The 20509-nt window shown below is 45.3% G+C and overlaps 1 protein-coding gene across 2 annotated transcripts; it reads left to right on the forward strand.

Moving 5' to 3' along the window:
* Window positions 1-1273: 1273 nt before the first annotated feature.
* Window positions 1274-19831, forward strand: HDHD2 (haloacid dehalogenase like hydrolase domain containing 2). Of its 2 annotated transcripts, XM_071579976.1 has the most exons (9): window positions 1411-1426; window positions 1746-1812; window positions 2715-2835; window positions 4615-4725; window positions 8965-9173; window positions 12275-12359; window positions 16656-16872; window positions 17624-17687; window positions 18724-19831. In XM_071579976.1, the coding sequence occupies exons 3-9, from the start codon at window positions 2789-2791 to the stop codon at window positions 18825-18827; spliced, it is 837 nt and encodes a 278-aa protein (XP_071436077.1). In that variant the 5' UTR covers window positions 1411-1426; window positions 1746-1812; window positions 2715-2788; the 3' UTR covers window positions 18828-19831. The 2 variants fall into 2 exon arrangements, with proteins under 2 accessions (XP_071436076.1, XP_071436077.1); XM_071579975.1 differs by lacking the exon at window positions 2715-2835 and having other exon boundaries at window positions 1274-1426.
* Window positions 19832-20509: the final 678 nt, after the last annotated feature.

A 20509-nucleotide genomic window follows, 5' to 3' on the forward strand; every position in this document is an offset into this window, starting at 1 on the left:
TTCTTTCTCCCTTTCTTTCTTTCTTTCTTTCTTTCTTTCTTTCTTTCTTTCTTTCTTTCTTTCTTTCTTTCTTTCTTTCTTTCTTTCTTTCTTTTTCTCTTTCTTTCTTTCTTTCTCTCTTTCTTTTTCTCTTTCTTTCTTTCTTTCTCTCTTTCTCTCTTTCTTTCTTTCTTTCTTTCTTTCTCTCTTTCTTTTTCTTTCTTTCTCCCTTTCTTTCTCTCTTTCTCTCTTTCTTTCTCTCTTTCTTTTTCTTTCTTTCTCCCTTTCTTTCTTTCTTTCTTTCTTTCTTTCTTTCTTTCTTTCTTTCTTTCTTTCTTTCTTTCTTTCTTTCTTTCTTTCTTTCTTTCTTTCTTTCTTTCTTTCTTTTTCTTTTCATATATTTTCTCTTTTCCTTATCTCTCTTTATCTTTCTGTCTTTTTCTTTCTTTCTTTGGATATGTTATGGATATAATATATCTATATATTGATTCATTAAAGTGTTATTACATATAATCATATATCCACCTAAGGATATAATAAGTGGATTGGCTGTTATGGATATATAACAGCTATAATTATATATATAATTAACTAGATATAAAAATATATATGTAATATCAATTTTATATTATAAAATAATACACAATTACATGATTATATAATTATATAAATATTATATTATTATATAATTATATACAACTTATTAAAGATATAATCTTTACAGTTAATTATATATCATATGTAATTATATAATATATATACTTGGAAGAATTTCTTCCAGATATTTTTTATATATATATGTAATGGTTCTATTATAGACATAACCTATCCATATACGGACATAATACTGTATATTATTTTATATATTGATTATATTTTTATATTATATGCAATTTTTTATAATGGTAATATCCATACATAGGTACACTATTATGTACAGGATGCAATATATCCATAATTTATAGCAAATAATATATCCATAGCATAAGGAACACGGATATATTAATAACAGATGGACAGAATGGTGATAATTTATATAATTTATTGGCATACCCACATGGGATATAAATAGCACATCGGATAAGAAAGATGAGGGTGTCGGATCCGAGTAGATAAGCCCTAGTGGGTATGACAGGACAGGTATCCCGGCTGCGACGGACACAGTCGATATAATCGAGATAATTATTTAATTCATTTATAAACACCCTCATCACGTGCCGGCCCCAGGGCCCCGCGGGCTGCCCACACGCTGCCTGTCACGGCCGTCCGGCACTCCCGGCGCCGCCACCCCGTGAGGGCGGAGGTCAGTGTGTGTTTATGCCAACAGCTGTCCCGGTGTATTTCTCACGGTATATTTCAACCCGGACCGGCGCCGGGCAGGGCGGCCGCGGCCCCGCGAGGCCCCCGCGGCGTGGCGGGCCCGGCGCGGCGGCGGCGGTGGAAGCAGGTCAGTGTCGGGGAAGGGGAGGGCGGCGCCCCCCTCTCCTCCAAGTGGGCGCGCCCGCCGCCTTTGGCCGCCAACGGGCGGGCGAAACCATCTGCGGCAGGAAAAGGGGAGCCCGCAGCGCACGAAACTCCCCCGATGGAGAATGGGCCAGCCCGCCGGCCCGTTGTGCGCTGCGGAGAGGGGCGGTACCATCTCCTCGGGCGGGGGTGCGCAGGGCAGGGCGGGCACGGCGCGGACACTGCGGTGCCACCACCACCCTTCGCACCAGGGGCTTGTGAAACCACAAATACTGTCAGATAAATACCCCTCTTTCCATTAGGCCGTGCCTTGTGTCCCTCGTGTCCTTGTCCCAGAGCTGGGCTGGGGGGTCTCTTTGTCCTGACCAGGTGAGTTTTATTTGTACCGAGATTATGAAAACTGAGGCTTTGTGGGAATTCCGTGCCAGGCCATGAGGGGAGGGTTATCCTTGGAATTCGGCTGTGCTGGAAACTGGCTCTGTGGATAACCTGGGGGTGTTTTCTAGATAAATACACTGTGGACAGGAGAACCGATGGAGATCTGGGGTAAAATCCCCAATATAATAGTAATTAAAATATATATAGCATATATATTTATGAATAATATAAATAGTCATTATATCTAGAATAATAATTATATAATAAATACATTATTAATACGATATTATTAATATAGTATTTATATAATATATAGAGTAATAATGCACATCAGAATATTATAAATAGTAATTAAAATATATGCTGTACTGACAACAACAACAATAATAATGATAATAATAGCAATAATAATAAAAGAATAACAACAAGAACAATAATAAAAGAAGAATAAGAATAAGAATGGGCCAGGAGTTGGACTTGATGATCCTTGTGGGTCCCTTCCAGCTCAGCATATTCTGTTGATTTTAATTGATACTAATTCTGTGAATTACAAAAAATATCCCCATTTCTGTTAAACGATGGTGTTCCATCCCTGCCCATGATGCAGTTGCTCTGCAGTGGAGTGTCTTTGGCTGGACAATTCATGAAACAGCACCTTCTTCAGTGCCCTCTTTAATCCCAGCATTTGGAATTCTCTGTGCCAGAGTTACAAGTTCTTCTAAAAGGAAAGAGAGGGGTTTTTTATTACTGTGCCCCCTTTCCCATCTAACTGGTGAAGCTCCTTGAGGAGGTCTGTTGTCAGCTTTGTATCAGAAACATTTAACTTTGGCCTTTGTAGCCACAGACATGCTATAAAAAGAAGCATTTTTTAATTATTTATTTTCTTGCTGCAGAGAACCAGCAGGAATAATGAAAGTTTTCTGTGTGTGTGTCTTGTGCCTGAGACATCAAGCTCACATGATCGTTGATGAAACTGTCTGCAAAGCTAAACCAGAAGAAATTTAAATTTATCAGGCAGGTTCTAACTGTTCTGTTGAGTATTCTGTGTGTGTTTTAAAAGCACAAACATGTTACGTGTTGTTTGTAACTAAAACAGCTCAACATAAGATCATGATCCCTTGCTAGGGGTGACAGATCACAGATTCATGGAATAATTGGGTTGGAAGGGACCATACAGCTCATCTCATTCCCAGCCCCTGCCATGGGCAGGGACACCTTCCACTATCCCAAATTGCTCCAAACCCCGTCCAGCCTGGCCTTGGACGCTTCCAGGGATCCAGGGACAGCCACAGTTTCTCTGCCCAACCTGTGCCAGGGCCTCTCCACCCTCCCAGCCAGGAATTCCTTCCCAGTATCCCATCTAACCACCCTCTGGGACTGGGAAGCCATTCCCTGTGTCCTGTCCCTCCAGACTCCTGTAAAAAGTCCCTCTCTGTTGCTGGTTCCCTCCGGGTACTGTAAGGCCACAATTATGTCATTCCAAAGCCTTTTCCAGGCTGAACAATCCCAGTCCTCTCAGCCTTTCCAATAGTTTAATTCTGTTTATTGTTTAATAAAGAGAGGTATGTTTTGTCTGCATTGGACAGAAAATTATCAGACTTGCTTCTGGAGCAAAAGGCAGCACTTGGCAGCTCACATGAGAAATTCTTGTTTCTGAACTCAGTTTAAGGCAGGTGACTCTCTGTTTCCTTCCCCAGTGCCTTTACCCTTGGAATGCTGCTCTTATTTTGGTCTGAGTCTCTTGTACCTCTTTGTGAGACCCAGAAGTTGTGAAGCACCTCCCTGGCTGCCCCTTTTGCAGGAGCAGAGACCAACCCTTTGGGGTGCTGGGTATCCAGAGCCCTGAATCACAGAATCATAGAGTGGATTGGGTTGGAAAAGACCTCTGAGATCATCAAGTCCAACCCTTGGTCCAACTCCAGTCCCTTTACCAGATCATGGCACTCAGTGCCATGGCCAAGCTCAGCTGAAAAACCTCCAGGGATGGGGAATCCACCCCCTCTCTGGGCAGCCCATTCCAATGCCTGAGCACTCTCTCTGCAAAGAATTTTTTTCTGCTCTCCAACTTCAATTTCCCCTGGCAGAGCTTGAGCCCACCGTGCCCCGTTGTCCTATTGCTGAGTGCCTGGGAGAAGAGACCAACCCTCACCTGGCCAGAACTTCCCTTCAGGGAGTTCCAGACAGTGCTGGGGTCACCTCTGAGCCTCCCTGAGAGCTCCCTGCAAATCCCACTCTGGCTCCACGGACAGAGTCAGGGCTCCTGAGCTGTGCTTTGGGCCGGATCACTCTCGGTCTTGCTTACAAAAATAAAAATTAACAACACCCACTTCGGAGGAGCATTTTGAGCTTTACAGCCAGAGCACTGTATGTTTATTTTCGCTTCAACAGCGCCGTGGGGTGTTGGTGGGACTTGCTGAAATGTGTTTGCTGAGGCCTTGAACCAGCAATACCAGACCTAATGATCCTCTTCCCAACACTCTTGAGCTCTTCGGATTTTTTTTTTTTTGACGGCCAAATAAAGACCCTTAAAAAGCCAAACAGCACCTGATTTCCATATATAGAGTCTTTGGGAAAAAAAACCCCAACAAAATACCACCCTATCAATTATGTTTGGGTTTGTTTTTTTAAATGCTGCCTCTTATTTCCTCGTCTAAAGGGGCCCATTTAGTGCTGCGAGTAATGTTGTGAGTAATACCGGGCTTGGCACAAATGAGGCGCTTAACTGAGCTCCTTGTTTTTATTACCCATTGTCTGCTAAACCAGTTTGTGGTTTCATTTGTTATGGTGTCCCAGGGGAGGGGCGATGGCAGCGCGGCAGGCGCTGAAAGCCGTCCTCGTGGATCTCAATGGAACACTTCACGTGGAGGACTCGGCTGTGCCAGGCGCCCAGGAGGCTCTCAAAAGGCAAGTTGGTGTTTTTTTTTATTTTATTTTTATTTCCTCTGGCAGGTTATGTCAGTGCTGTTTGCACAAAGTCGCTTCTCTAGGTAAGCCTGAAACCTCTGCCTTCCTTACGCTGTTGTGGTGAGCAAAGACGTGGCCAAATTCTGCTTTAACTTACACCTGCATTCATACCAAGAGAGTTTAGCAAATTCATCTTTCCCGAGTGGCTCTTTATGTGTTTTCCAAGCCTTTTCCAGGTAGAAAAAACCTCCAGTATTTAAGGTGTTTCACATGTGCCTTCAGCCTTAGCCAAAGTAGTTGAGTTCACCTGAATTGCCCCACTCACACCAAAATCACTTCAGCTGAGCTGTTCCTCCAGGCTTTATTTAACTACGGGAACCTGATCCTGTGTCAGAGCCCTTAAAACTGTCCTGAGTTTCAGTGGAATAGCAGAAAACCTTGGCTTAGTGAGCAAGGCAAGCTCTGCAGGATTCTCACTGCATTTAGGCAACACTTTATTTTTTTTTAAAGTTTCTTTCTGCTAAATAAACCACATCAGTGACTTTTTAGTTTGAGAGAGATTTGATAATACAGTTCATCCTTTGTAGGAATTTCAATACATTAATGAAAAGGACAATCAAATACCTCTTGGCCTTGTGATGTAAGGGAGCCTAAAGAAACTGAGGTGCAGAAAAGTTATTTAAACCAACCAAACCAGTGGTGAAATTTCTACTGTGTTATGACACTGTTCTTGGAGAAGACATCTTGCAATGGATGAGGAAAAGCCACAAAGTGGTCTGTGCTGTTGAGGTGAATGAGGGAGGACACCTTAAGACTCTGGGACAGTAAGAATTAATCAGTATAGAGGACTGGGTTTAAATTAAAGATGGGAAGTCTCTACTGGAGTTGCATGAGCTGCTGAGATTTTTATGCAGCTTGGAGGAAAAGTTCACAGAGGGATTAGGAAACCAGGCACTCAGCAATAGGACAAGGGGGCACGATGGGCTCAAGCTCTGCCAGGGGAAACTGAAGTTGGAGATCAGAAAAAAATTCTTTGCAGAGAGAGTGCTCAGGCATTGGAATGGGCTGCCCAGAGAGGGGGTGGATTCCCCATCCCTGGAGGTTTTTAAACTGAGCTTGGCCGTGGCACTGAGTGCCATGATCTGGTAAAGGGACTGGAGTTGGACCAAGGGTTGGACTTGATAGAATGACTTGGGTTGGAAGGAACCTTTGAAGGTCATCTAGTCCAGCCCCTCTGCAATGAGCAAGAACATTTTCAGCTAGATCAGGTTGCTAATAGCCCCATCCAGTCTGATCTTGAATGTTTCCAGAGATGGGGCATTGACCATCTCTCTGGGCAACCTGTTCCACTGTTTTCCCACCCTCACTGTAAAAAATACCTTCTTCCTGTCTACTCTAAAACTGCCCTCTTGTAGTTTAAAATCATTACCCCTTGTCCTACTAAAACATCTGGCCCCATCTGTTGTAAGCTCCCTTTAAATAGTAAAAGGACACAATTAGTTCTCCATGAAGCCTTCTCTTCTCAAGGCTGAACAGCCCCTACTCTGTCCATTCATAGTAGTACCTTTTCAGTAACTAAAAGTCTCAGATTGGTTCAGAACCAAACACTCCTTCATGGGGAAGCCTTACTAAAGTGAAGAATATCCAACAATTAAGCAAGTAAAGTACTGTCTTGGTTTGAGATAAGCAACTGCCAACCCCCCCAAGCACAGAGAGAAGCCTCCCTCCTAACAGCAGGGAAAGGGAGGAAAAGAGAGGGGAAAGAAAAAACCACTTCAAACTGCATTTATACTAAATCTACATATATTTTTTCACAGAAAGAGACAATTAGAAGAGAGTACAAATATACACTCACACAAGTCTGCAACAACAACAAAGTCCAGTTTCCCACCTCAACTTCTGAACGAACACACAAATTCTACTGTCTTAACTACACATTACTTAAGAAGAAGCTTATTCCCCAGGGAGACAAACCCAAGCAGAAAGGAGAGACCCAGAACAACACATTTTACTTGGTACCCTGTGAGCCAGTGGTGGGCCTGGTCCTCTCCATCCCCCCTGGGACAGCATCGTGCGTCCTCCCAAGAGGAGGGCTGAGAAGCGACTGCCTTAACCACTCCCACACTGGTTCCTACTTCCCTGGAGATGATGTCATAATGTGGGATGGAATACAAAGTTACTGGCTAGAAGAGGTCAGCTGTTAGCTCAGCCCAGCTCAAGTCAGCTGACAGCTTCGGCCTAGTCCAGACTTCAGAGCCCAAATTTAGTCCACCTAGGTGAACCCGTAACAAGTACTCAACAATTAAGCAAGTAAAGATCTCAGAGATCTTTTCCAACCCAGTCGATTCTATGATTTAAACTCTACATTTCTTGTCACAAATAATGCTGTGAATTATGTCCTAAAGATGTAAAACTGCAAGGAAGTAAAAGCTCCTAAAACATGGGTACTCATTTGTTGCCCTTTCACTGACTGCATCACCTCAGCTTGGTGTTTCACACTTAAGGGGGAACTTGTGCCAGGTGAGAGTCAGTGTTTTTGGAAATCCACGTGTGTGTGTGTGCTGTCACGGGTATGGAGAGCAGGTGTCATTGCACTGCAGAGGACTTGGTCCTCAGATTTTGAAAAAAAAATATTTTCTCATGCTCTTTTCTGCTAATCCATGTCCTTGTCCTTCTAAGGAGAAGGTGGAATGATTGACATTGGAAAAAATGGAGAGGTGTCATTTTTAGGGTTTCTTCTCAGTATTGAGGTCGGTCCATAGGGAAAATAATAGGAATTTTTATTTTAATATCAACCAGGGGACTTTTTTAGGAGTTCCTACAGGGTCAGTGTATCTGACAAACAAGAGGAGGAAGTGGGCAGGTGCAAGTAAAGTCTCCAGCACTGACCAACGTTATTCTGATGTTCTCCATGCAGTCCTGATGCCAGGGTTTGTTCCTATAGCAACAAACAGAGAAAGTGATGATGAGGGAATAATTACAGGGAATGCTGTTGAAACTGTCACTTTAAATGATTTGATTGTTTGGTTGCATGTACTGTCAGTGTAGGGCAATAATGTGGGTTTATGTGATCCTGGTGTTCCCCAGGAAAGGCAGAAATGGCTGCAAAAGCTGACATAAAAGCTCCACCAAGGTAACCCAAGCTCCTGGAGCATCCTGCATCTCAGAATGAGCCACAGCTCCTGGGAATTCACCCACCACGTGTAGTTCAATGTGTTAATTTAACAACAATCTTCTTTGGTTTGGTTATTTTTGGTTCATGGTGCTGTTGGTCAGGAATGCAGGGCTGGTTTATTTGTTATCTAGCTTGGATTAAAAGGCTTTTCAAACTAGTTGTTGATCACAGATGTGTTTGTGGCTGCTGTGAAGGTGGAGCTTGGAATTACCATTTTCCTCTGGAATTTTCATGGGAGAAGGGGAAGAGGAGTTGGGGGAAGACTTGGTGTTTGTCTTGGTTACTGTAATTCTTGCAGTCTGTTTCACACTACCCTCCAGCCCACAGAAGTTCTTGTGTGGTGCCAGTGCTCTGGTCTGTCCATCTGCAGCCACAAGTGGTGCCGTTTTAGCCCTGTGGTAGTTCTGGCTTTAGTTTCAGTTTAGGCCTTATTTAGGCCTCAATTTTAGCAGGCCTCAAAGGATGTGACATAGACTAGAAGGGACAAGCATCACCTGATTTAAGCAACCAAAGAGGTATTTCATATCACCTTGAAGTGTCAAGGGGTATAAAAAGAGGGAGGAGGAATTTCTGTCTCTCTTTCGGTCTCTGCTCCTGACCTGGGAAGACCTGCTGTTCTGACTGCTGAGGTTAGGCCCTACTGCTGTCCACGCTGTTGTTTATCTGGGGAGGTGAACATTTTCTTATTAATTTCTCTCTCTGTTGCTGGGAGGTTTCTTGGGAAGAGTTTTTGGGACGTTTTCTGTGGGTTTGGTGGTTGGAATCTGCGTTATTAACTGGGGCAACTCATTGAATGTGTTATTATTTCTTTTTGCATTCATATGTGTATGTGTTGTATCATATTCTGTTTTAAATTTCTTTTGTGTAAATATAATAACCTTACCTTTTCGAAGCTTTATTTATAAGGGGTTTTTCCCCACTCCCTTTCCCTGGGAGGGAACCCTTTGACTCTGTATTGGGCAGTTGGCATTTTGCCAGCTCAAACCATAACAAGCCCCAAAGAGAAGTCCAGGTGTGCCAAGGGAGGGGCTCCATGGCCAGTCTGTCTGTCCTGTTCCCCACAGGCTGCGCAGGGCCCCCGTCACCATCCGGTTCGTGACCAACACGACCAAGGAGAGCAAGAGGGACCTGCTGGAGAGGCTGACGAGGCTGGGGTTTGACATTGCAGAGAACGAGATCTTCACATCTCTGACAGCAGCCAGGAACCTCCTGGAGCAAAAGCAGGTGCGGCCTCTGCTCCTGGTGGACGACAAGGCCCTGCCTGACTTCACAGGTGAGGTGCTTACGAAACAGAATGGGGGGAATTAGGAAACAACTAAGGAATGACAGTGCTCTCTGCTGTACACAGACCTGTCTTCTTCTTAAATTTAACAGCCTGAAGTCATGGCTTCTTGAAGTAGCAGTGGAAATGGCAGGTAAAGCCTTCAGATAGAATCACAGAATATTCCAAGGTGAATCCACAGGGATCATGAAGCCCAGCTCTAAAGTGAATGGCCCATACAGGACTCAGCCCTACAACCTCGGTGTTAGCACCACGCTCTAACCAGCTGAGCTAATCTCAGGTAGTCAGGAATTCGGGTAAAACTCAATACTTTCCACTAATTCCCTGTGTAAAAAGAAAATAGTTATCACCAGGTCACATACCAGTGTAACAAATCAGGGGTTTTTTTTGTAGCAAGGATGTGTCAATCTGTGCAACACCTGATTTCCAACAGAGGTTTTGCTGATAAAGAGCTGATAAAACAGTGTGTAGGCCATGAAGGAGGCAGTTTCTCTCTTAACAGATTATTATTAAATGCAAAATCTCCAGGTAGTTGTTGCTTATTTTACACTGAACACCTGGGTCTCACCCCATGTACTCAGATACCTTCCTTGGTGGCAGAAGGTTCATCATCTCTACATCTCTAGATTGTCATCTCTGGATAGACTTGAGATGGGCTGATTCCAGTGGGATGAAGTTCAACAAGGCCAGGTGCAGGTCCTGCCCTTTGGCCAGCCCAACCCCTGCAGCGCTCCAGGCTGGGCACAGAGTGGCTGGAGAGCAGCCAGGCAGAGGGACCTGGGGGGACTGAGGGACAGAAAGCTCAACAGGAGCCACCAGTGTGCCCAGGTGGCCAAGAAGGCCAATGGGATCCTGTCCTGGATCCAAACTAGCGTGGCCAGCAGGCCCAGGGCAGTGACCCTTCCCCTGGACTCTGCCTTGGGGAGGCCACACCTTGAGTGTTGTGTTCAGTTCTGGGCCCCTCAGGTCAGGAAAGAGATTGAGGGGCTGGAGTGGGGCCAGAGAAGAGCAACGAGGCTGGAGAAGGGACTGGAGCACAAGTGCTGTGGGGAGAGGCTGAGGGAGCTGGGGGTGTTTAGCCTGGAGAAGAGGAGGCTCACAGGTGATCTCAGCACTGTCTACAACTCCCTGAAGGGAAGTTCTGGCCAGGTGGGGGTTGGTCTCTTCTCCCAGGCACTCAGCAATAGGACAAGGGGGCACGATGGGCTCAAGCTCTGACAGGGGAAATTGAAGTTGGAGAGCAGAAAAAAATTCTTTATAAAGGGAGTGCTCAGGCATTGGAATGGGCTGCCCAGAAAGGGGGTGGATTCCCCATCCCTGGAGGTTTTTCAGCTGAGCTTGGCCGTGGCACTGAGTGCCATGATCTGGTAAAGGGACTGGAGTTGGACCAAGGGTTGGACTTGATGATCTTGGAGGTCTTTACAACCCAATCCATTCTATGATTAAAGAGCTGGTTAAAACCTGCTTTACTTTCAGATGTTCCCATTTCCCTCCCTCAGCAGTCAGGAGAGAAGGTGATGATATGTTCTCATATGTCTGGAAAGGGCCTGAAGTTAGACCCACATCGTTGTTTCAAGAATAGTGAAGATACCCATGTTGTTAACATACTCAGAGTTTAAAACTGTATTTTCAGCTTTTATTTAAACTCTAAGCAACAAAAATATGGGTGGCTTGTCACTGTTCCCTGCTCCTTGTTTTACAAACTGGAATCCCTCTGGCTGTATAATTTAAGTAGGTTCTAATCTTGCTAGGATCTAGAAACGTCCTGTTAAACTTCAGTGCCATAGTCAGTAATCCCCAGATAGATGAGTGTTCAGGAGAAGAGCCTCTGTGGGTCCTGAGAGCAATGAAACCTCATAATCTGTGTCTAACATCATCTCCAGAGGAAGAAACCCCCAGCAATATTCTGTTTGTGTTCTCAGGAAAGCTTTAGTGGGTCAGAAACAGCAGAGACAGGAGCTCTTTCATTGAAAGTGATCAAATCAGTTTAATCTCTGTGGTTTTGGGACCTTTCCATCAGTTTTGCAGTAGCTGTTGCTAATTTTGTAAAAGATGGCACAGATAGAGACATCATTTGGGTGCACTGGTGCATTGTCTGTGTTGCCTGGGTTTGGAGGGGATTTTGTTTCTTTTTGCTACAAGGGGTTTGGCTCACACTCAGTGCTGCTCTTAAAACATTTAAGTACAGTGCAGAATGCTTTAAATTCCTGTTAATGTCTGCTATTGAGCTATTCTTGGCTAATCTCTCTATGAAGTTGGTCACAGATGGATGAGTGTAATCTGTTCCTCACTGAAGGACCCAGGTGCTTCTGGGTGGTGTCACAAATCCACGTGGCAACTGTGTTATGTGTGAAGGTGGAAAAAAACCACAGCACATGCAGAATGCAGCTGACAACATGCCATTAATAAAACTGTCTGTTTCTCCTGTTGATGCTGCTCAGCTTCCATTGCTGGCTCTGTTCAGAGGTGGCACTGCCATATGAAAACAGCCCCGCTCCTCAGGAACACTGGAGGACAAAGAGGATGTTCTCTGGGGGACTAATCCACATTAAAAAAAAGACCTTCCAGAAGAGTCCAAACTAATCTAATGTAACAACTTCTAGGCCACGCTGCAGTACCATCTTTGCTGTCATAACCAGACTGATAAATGGCACAACAGCCAGGCTTTAGACCCTCAGTAAAGTTTTCTGGGACAAGGGGGAGGAGAAAAACTGGATGGAATTCACCAGTCTTCCCACTTTTCTGTCTTAGAAAGCAGATAAATATCTGTAGAGCAGGATTCTCAGGTAACAGTCATTCAGTTAAAAGAGGGATTTGTGTGGTCTGCTGCATTTCAGTGGAGCCATTCAGGAGTCACTGTTCAGACTGTCCAGAGCTGTATTGATCCTGGAGGATGGCAGGGTCTGGGTAGACCAACACCCTTTCCACAGATGCTTTTTTGACTTTTAAATAACATAAAAACTAGTCTCTTTGGATAGTCCGTGTCTGAAAATGCTCATTTTTGCTGTGAAGTGATTAAATGCACTTGCTGACTGTGTGCTGCTAAGTGTGAATTAAATTCTGTTTGCTCAGAGTCGTGTTCTGATTTTCAGGGATAGGCACTGATGATCCCAACGCAGTGGTGGTAGGACTGGCTCCTGAGCACTTCCACTATGAGATGATGAACAGGGCATTTCGGTAAGGCAGCCCCTCCTGGGTTTTTGAGTGGTGGGCTCTGAACCTCTGCATGTGCAAGGAATTCCTTCTTCTGTGGGAAGAAGAGGGTGATAGGGATACCACTCTTAGGCAGAATGTGAGCGAGCCACTAATCTTGGTGAGTTTGGGGCCATCACGGTGAACTTCAGGCAGTCCAGAACTTCATTTTTAGAGCTTTCAGCCTGTAAATAAGTTGCAGAAGTACAGTCACAGTTGTGACTGTGAGGGGGAAATGTTGGCAGTGCCTCAAGAGGAAATACACGAAAACAAGGATGTGGGAAGCATTCACGGAATCACAGAATCAGATGGGGTGGAAAGGCCCTCCAAGGTCGTTGAGTCCACCCTGTGCCCAATGCCCACCTTGTCACCCAGCCCAGAGCACTGACTGCCATGTCCAGTCATTCCTTGGACACTCCCAGGGGTGGGGACTCCAAACCTCCCTGGGCAGCCCCTTCCAATGCCTGACCACCTTTTCCATGGAGAAATTCCTCTGGATGTCCAACCTCAACCTCCCCTGGCACAGCCATTTCCTCTTGTCCAAGAGGAGAGATGGCTTCCATGTCCAAAGTCCAGCCTTCAGATCCCAAGTATTATAGGGCAGGAGATCCAGTGTTCAGGGCAGATTATTTCTTACCCTCTTAGTGCAGTATATCCAGCAATATCTTCAGAGTCATCTTCTGTTTAGGAGTGGCCAGCACAACATGCTGGGCTAAGTGAACTATGGAGCTGATCCAGCCTGTCTTATTTGTAAAGCTTTTGGTTTTGTCTCTAGACTAAGGAGTAAATCAGATTGAAGTTTTCTGTGATCATCCATGAGCCAGGCTGCAAGAGTGTGTGCAGAGCCTTTTTCCTTCTCTCTAGTTCTAGCTTGACACCACACTCTTGATTTTAACTCAAAAACCCTTCAGCTTGAAGAGACAAACGTGAGCCTGTTGGTGAGTGTGGCCTCAGTGACGGATGTGATGAATCCTTCCCACTCTGCCTTACGGGATGGTGGTTACCACACAAATTTGCACCTTAAAATCTGGTAAAAACCCTGATCTCAAGCACTTTCATCTGCCTTTACAACCAGAAAATCTGAAGACAGATTATGATTTACTGCTCACCAGTATTTTAGGGAGGTTCCTTGGGGTAGGAGGCCAGTGCTGTCCTTATCTGCTGCCAATTATGTGTCATAACAACACATACTGACCCAAACTGACTCTGCATCATTAGTGCATGTGCCAAAGGCATTGATTTTGGAGTTGTACAGTGCAGCCCTGAGTGGACTCTCAATTTCACAACTCCATGAGCTTTAACCCCTTGTGTGTCCCAGGGCTTACATAATTTTATTTATTGATATTTCTGTCCTGAATGTATTAGCTGTTGAATCATATCCATTTGCTGCCTGGGGCTGGAGATCAGGACATTTAAAACAAGAAACCAAGGATAACATGGAGAAGCCCTGAGGGTTCCAGACTTCCAGGTTATGTGGGAATGCCCATGGAACTGGCCATGTGGGGATGGGCGAGGTTGTCCCAGGATGGATTTTGAGTTTTTGCATTAAGGATGAGAGTGGACATTAACTCTGGTGATGGATGGAAGGCTTAGAGGTGACCTCATCACTGTCTGGAACTACCTGAAGGGAAGTTCTGGCCAGGTAGGGGTTGGTCTCTTCTCCCAAGCACTCAGCAATAGGACAACGGGGCACGATGGGCTCAAGCTCTGCCAGGGGAAATTGAAGCTGGAGATTAGAAAAAAATTCTTTGCAGAGAGAGTGCTCAGGCATTGGAATGGGCTGCCCAGAGAGGGGGTGGATTCCCCATCCCTGGAGGTTTTTCAGCTGAGCTTGGCCGTGGCACTGAGTGCCATGATCTGGTAAAGGGACTGGAGTTGGACCAAGGGTTGGACTTGATGATCTGAGGTCTTTTCCAACCCAAGCAATTCTGTGTTTTTTCAGGCTTTATAGAGTCTCTAGGACTGGCTCTGTCTGATCTGTAACACCTTCACTGACTTTCCTGTGTGTTTTTCTCCATCCTCTGCTGAGGGTAAACTTTTGCTGGTGTCAGTTCTGTTCAGCCTGATGGAAATACAAACCACAGGTCACATTCTCTCTTCTTATCTTGCCTTATGCCACATCCATATTCCTTCTCCTTTACTGCTCAGGTAATTAAGTCAATTGGGATTTACATTGCAAATGGAATTGGATTGGGATTGCAAAACTTTGAGGTGAATCTGATTAAATGCAGGTATCTACAGTGCAGGTGCCTGGGCTCTGAGGGGAGAGGGGAGGCACTTGTCAGGCATTTTTCCCCTAGTAGTGCTTAAAATAGGACAGTTGAACTGTGCCCTAGAAGTGCATTTTCCTCTGCACTGGCTGTGAAGAGCCCAGGCTGACTAATTACCTGGTAGGCAGCTATTCCACTGACATCCAAGATTAGGTAAATCTAACCCAACATGAGTCCCAAAACGAGGTACACAAAGTAAGACCATTCTCCAGGCACCATTTGAAATGACTGAGACTAAATTTCTCTTTTTGTATACATTGGATTTTGATACCACGTTTAAAAGAATTCTCTCAGGTGAGATCTTCCCTGCAAACTGCTGAATGTAGTGGTTGTGGTGCTGCTGTCAAATTAAATTTTTCTGTGTCCTAGAGGCATCCTCCCATTGTGAACATGTCTGGCTGCTCACAGACACTCATGCCAGCTCTCCTCTATTTGAGCTTGCTTTGGAATGCATTGATTTAATAGAAGTGTTTTGTGATAATGAACTGAAATGAAAGATTTTCATTTATGTGCTGCTCAGAGTAGCCAGGTGGCTCTGCAAGTTCGTGGGAAGGAGCACCCAGCTCACCTCAGCCAGCCTCAAGCAACAGGGGCACAGCAGGATTTTGTTTTCTTACAGGCTTTTTTATTTTGTTTTGAAAATTGGGTGGGGTTAAGAGGAAAAAGAGTCTTCTACCCTAGAGATAACAGCCAGGGTTTATTCTCTACCCCCAGCTTTGCTCCTTAATCCTACATGTTGTGATAAAGACTGGAATGACCTGCAATACCCAGAGAAGGTGTGGAATGGAAGGGGAAGCATTTGGCAGTCCTTACCTGAGCTTTGTCTGGAGGGAACTGCAGGTCACACCTGGTGGTCCAGGAGGGTTCCTGCAGTGCAGCGGCTACACCGGCTCCCCTTCCCTGCAGGAGAGGGAGCTGCTGTGTCTGGTGTAAGGAAAAGCTACCAGGCATGTAAGAGAAGGATAAGAATCAAAGATGAGGTGCAGGTTCTGTGGGAACAAGCCCTCTCAGACTCCCATTCAGCACACACAAAACTCCCTGACAAAGGGTTTTACAAGGCGGATGTTGGACACCAGCCCTAAGCAGACATGAAGAGGTCACAGGGTAGTGAGGCTGTGGAGGCTCTGGCTGAGATCAGGGGAGCAGCACCAGTTTCTTAGTGATCTCTTCCCTTACATCTTTCCACCACTCCAGACAATCCCATGTTCTTTTTAACAGGCAGAGGTGCTGCCTGTGGAATCTAAGGAGGGTGCAGGGTGCTGTGTTGGGGCAGTGGTGAGCCCATGGAAGGTGGGAGGATCTCCCTGTCGGGCAGGGAGCAGCTCCCAGCCTGGCAGATCACTGCTGCACTCGCTTCCCAAGGCTCCCAATGCTGTGCCCAGCCAAGACCCTCCTTTAATGCTGCCAAACCATGCATTACAACCCTTACCCTGTCACCTTTTTATTGTACTCAAGCACAGTAAGTGTTAAAATTAATCACCCTTTTATTGTACTCAAGCACAGTAAGTGTTAAAATTTTAACTATCTTGGAATTTTGATCTTTAAATTCCACTTGGAATGTTTGGTTTCCAGTAGAAAGGAGCTCCAATCCAGCTTTGTTCTAAAAGGCTCAGTAACAGCACTGTTAACTGGGGAATTCAGTGGGACATGAATATATCAAATAGCTTTGTGGGTTTTTTTTATGTAACTTGTTACTGTAATTCCTTCAATGTTAAAATACAAAGTTAAGGTCAAATTATTCATCCTCTACATGTAAGAAATTTTTCCCTGTGAAGGTGATGAGGCCCTGGCACAGGTTGCCCAGGCTGCCCCATCCCTGGAAGTGTCCAAGGCCAGGCTGGACAGGGCTTAGAGCAACCTGGGCTAGTGGAAGGTGTCCCTGCCCATAGCAAGGGGTGAGACTGGATGAGCTTTAAGGTCCTTTCACACCTAAACCTTTCTGTGAACACCATTGAGGCCTTCAGCTGTAAATATAATTTATTTTGTACTTTCTTCTTCATTCATTCTTTAGGTTGATTTTGGATGGGGCTCCTCTTATAGCAATCCATAAAGCCAGGTATTTCAAGAAGAAAGATGGGTTATCTCTGGGACCTGGGCCTTTTGTGACGGGGCTGGAATATGCAACAGACACCAAAGCGATGGTTGTGGGGAAGCCAGAGAAAACCTTCTTCCTGGAAGCCCTGCGGGGGACTGGCTGTGTCCCAGAGGAGGCCGTCATGATCGGAGATGTACGTGGGGACCAACACCCTCATCACCCGCCTGCTGGCACAGTGCTCAGCTCCACCGTGTGCAGTGCTTGCAAAGGGGTGGTTCCATCCTCTGGAATCACCCCTTTGTGTGTCCAGGGGAGGGAACGGAGCTGGGAAGGGGCTGGAGCAGCAGGAGTGGCTGAGGGAGCTGGGGGGGCTCAGCTGGAGAAAAGGAGGCCCTGGGGGGACCTTCTCACTCTCTGCAACTCCCTGACAGGAGGGGGGAGCCAGGGAGGGGTCGGGCTCTGCTCCAGGGAACAGGGACCGGAGGAGAGGGAATGGCCTCAAGCTGTGCCAGGGTAGGTTTAGATGGGATTTGGGGAAAATTTGCTCATGGAAAGTGTTGTCCAGACTTGGCAGAGATGCCCAGGGTAGTGGTGGAGTCTCCATTGATGGAAGGGTTTAAAAGCCATGTGGATGTGGCACTTGGGGACATGGGTTAGTGGGTGGGTTTAACAATGCCTGGGGAATGGTTGGACTTCTTTCCCTATCTAAAAAATTCTATGAAAACTCACAGGATTTAATGTGCAGTTCCTGGGGTAGGTTCTCTTACTCCAGTCACTATTTGATGGGGCAAAAGGCACACAGTGAACCACTCCTATGACAGTTTGATGGACAGAGGCAGCCTCAAGATTCAACTCTGTGTCGCTGCTTTTAAGTGATGTGCAAAGCAAAAGTTGCTGTGGAATTGTCTGTGCCCACCAACCAGCTGCTCTCTGTTCTGCCCCAGGACTGCAGGGATGATGTTGGCGGTGCCCAGGAGGCAGGGATGCGTGGGATCTTGGTAAGGACGGGTAAGTAGTCCATGGATTGGTCATTCTGGGAGATGGTGGTGCCTTTTGTGATCTCACCCTGGGTAACAGCAACCCCCGTGCCCAGAGTGAAGGCACACAGAGCCCTGGGGCCAGCCCTGGTGCTTTGGAACAGCCCACCCTCCCTGTGGCTGAACCATTTTGGGGTGAACACAGCAAATTGTGACAGACCCCAGGCTGAGAGCAGGGTGACAGAAAGTCATAGATGAGGGTGGTGGCTCTTGTGGGTATGAACTTTTTGTTCTAATGTCTCAAATATCCTGTGCACTATAACAGAGAACTGTTACTGTGACATCTTAAGGTGCCAGAACCAATCACAGTGAATTACCCACTGTTTGTTCAGGAACACTGGTGGCATTCCCAGGGAATTACAGTGGTCATTATAAACGAAGTTTGCTTTGGATAAAAGTGAAACCTGAAGGGGCTGACAGTGTTACTGGTGGTACAGTGGACTGCTGAGGCCTTTCTGAGGTGGCTGCTGCTCATCTAGACTGTTACATTGAAAATGAAAGGAAGTAATCCTGCTGTTCCTCAAAGTCGCCTTCAGAGAGACCCTTTGCATCAGGAGCTGTAGTGAGAGAACAAGGAGTAATGGGTTCACACTGAAAGATAGGAGATTTAGGTTAGAGATGAGCTTTAAGGTCCCTTTCAAACCAAACCGTTCTGGGATTCTCTGATTCTACAAAACTGAAAGTAACATCATTATTTCATGAACCTTCAGCATGGATGTGTGAACAGGCAGTGAGAGAACAGTGCCAGTGCTGCAGTGTGAACCACTGCATAAGTAACACAAATTTAGAGCCAGAGCTGCCCCTGGTGGAATCTTCAGTAAGTATAATCAGTGCATATTTAGGGAAACCTTGTGGGATGTTTATTGCAGGAGACCCTGAGAAGGGCATTTCTCCTACCATTTCATCATTGGTAGTGATTTGAGGAGGCTGTAATTTTCAGGAGAAAAAATAAAAAGGAATAGTTAAATGAGCTTAGTTAAATGGATCATTTTGTTAATCTGTTGCAGGTAAATACCGACCAGCAGATGAAGACAAAATCAATCCAGCTCCATACTTAACCTGTGAGAGTTTCCCAGAGGCAGTGGAACACATCCTACAGCGTATGCTGTGAGAAAGGGAATAGCTGTTTTGAAGAAACATCTGCTTCACATCATTTCCTTCATTCTTGCTTCCAAAATTAAGGTCCCAAGATCATTGCATGTGTGGCATCAGAAACCTGCCCAAGGTGTGAGGGGCAGAGGGTCTGTGTGTGCCCAACACTGTCACACACACACAGGGAGTGTGGCAGAGTTCTTATTTTCAGGAAATACCTGATGAAAAGTCCTGTCTGGTAAGTCACTTACTGCAGAATAAGCTACACTGAAAACATGCACTGAAAATAGCAACACTGACAGAGCCTTAGTTGGCCTGTAGTGATTTCACTGAGCTCTTACTTAAAGGTAGAGATTATGCACATTTAAAAGTGACTTTTAAATTAAAATACCACTGTTGCTTAATAATAACTACTGTGGCTGTCTTTCCTCTCATTACAGCAAATCTTGTTCTTTGTTTTTCAAATTTTACATAAAATTAAAAACTGTCAGCATTTTACAGATGTTTTAATTAGATGCTGTTATTAAAAAGAATGATACAGAAACAAAACTCTGGTATTAAATGCCTCAGAGACAGTGACTGTTTAAAATTAGGCTTCAGCAGGGTCCTATTAGTGCTACAGTTGCAAAATTTCACTGTTGTTGGGGATTTTTTTGTTTCTTTTTAATGTTATGGGAAAAATCCTTCACGAGCCATAGGGACAGATTCCAGTTTTTACAGTTGGTTAGCAGAGCTGTAAAATGAAATTTAATTCTGTAGCATGCAATGCTTTTCTATGCACTACATCCCCCAATATGAACCAACTTTGTAATGATGGTAAATGGCTTTTCTGGTCCATTTGCAAACTGTAATAATCAAAGTCCTTTACAGTTGTTTTACAGTGCTCCTGAGTGTTAAATTATTAGATTGTAATTATGCATTACTGGAGTATTAACCTTATTGAAAATACAGTTTTGTCTTAATGAGCCATGCTCGTTCTTGTTAAACAAAATCATCGTGATGAATGAATTTCCTGACATGTGACAGTGTCTCTCTGCAGTCTCACTTGGTGGGTGGTTACTATGTTGAGATTTAATCTCTGTCAGAGGCAGAACATGTGGATGGAGCAGATTTTGCAGTAGAAACACGAGAATTAATTGCAGAATTGTTTAGGTCGGAAAAGTCATTTAAGATCAACAAGTCCAATTTTCCCCCAGCACTGCCAAGCCCATCACTACCCCATGTCCCCAAGTGCCACATCGACATGGCTTTTAAATCTCTCCAAGGATGGGACTCCACCACTGTCCTGGGTAACCCTTTCCATGAGAAATTACTCCAAATACTCAACCTGGACTTCCCTGGCACAACTTGGGGCTGTTTTCCCTTGTCTGGTCACTTGTTACCTGGGAGAAGAGACCCCTCAGGAAGGGAAGCCATCTTTAGGTTCTGTGTGCCCTCATACACTGTCAGGTACAGTTTGGGATAAATTCACATATCTAGTTTTTGTGCCAGCAAGTCTGAACCTGTTTCTGCTTGGAGGATGTAAGGGAAGGCTGTGGCCCAAGGCCAGAGTCAGGTTCAGGAGGTGGGAGATCGATGAGCAAAATCCTGTGAAGACTCTTCCCATGGAGACCTCTGACATGTGACTGGTGCTGGACTGTCAGTGCCTCTCAGGTCTTGGAACATGCTGGAAAGCCTGCACAACCGTGGTGCTTGGAATGC

The sequence above is a fragment of the Pithys albifrons genome, chromosome Z (genome assembly GCF_047495875.1).
Source record: "Pithys albifrons albifrons isolate INPA30051 chromosome Z, PitAlb_v1, whole genome shotgun sequence".
Classification (NCBI taxonomy): domain Eukaryota; kingdom Metazoa; phylum Chordata; class Aves; order Passeriformes; family Thamnophilidae; genus Pithys; species Pithys albifrons.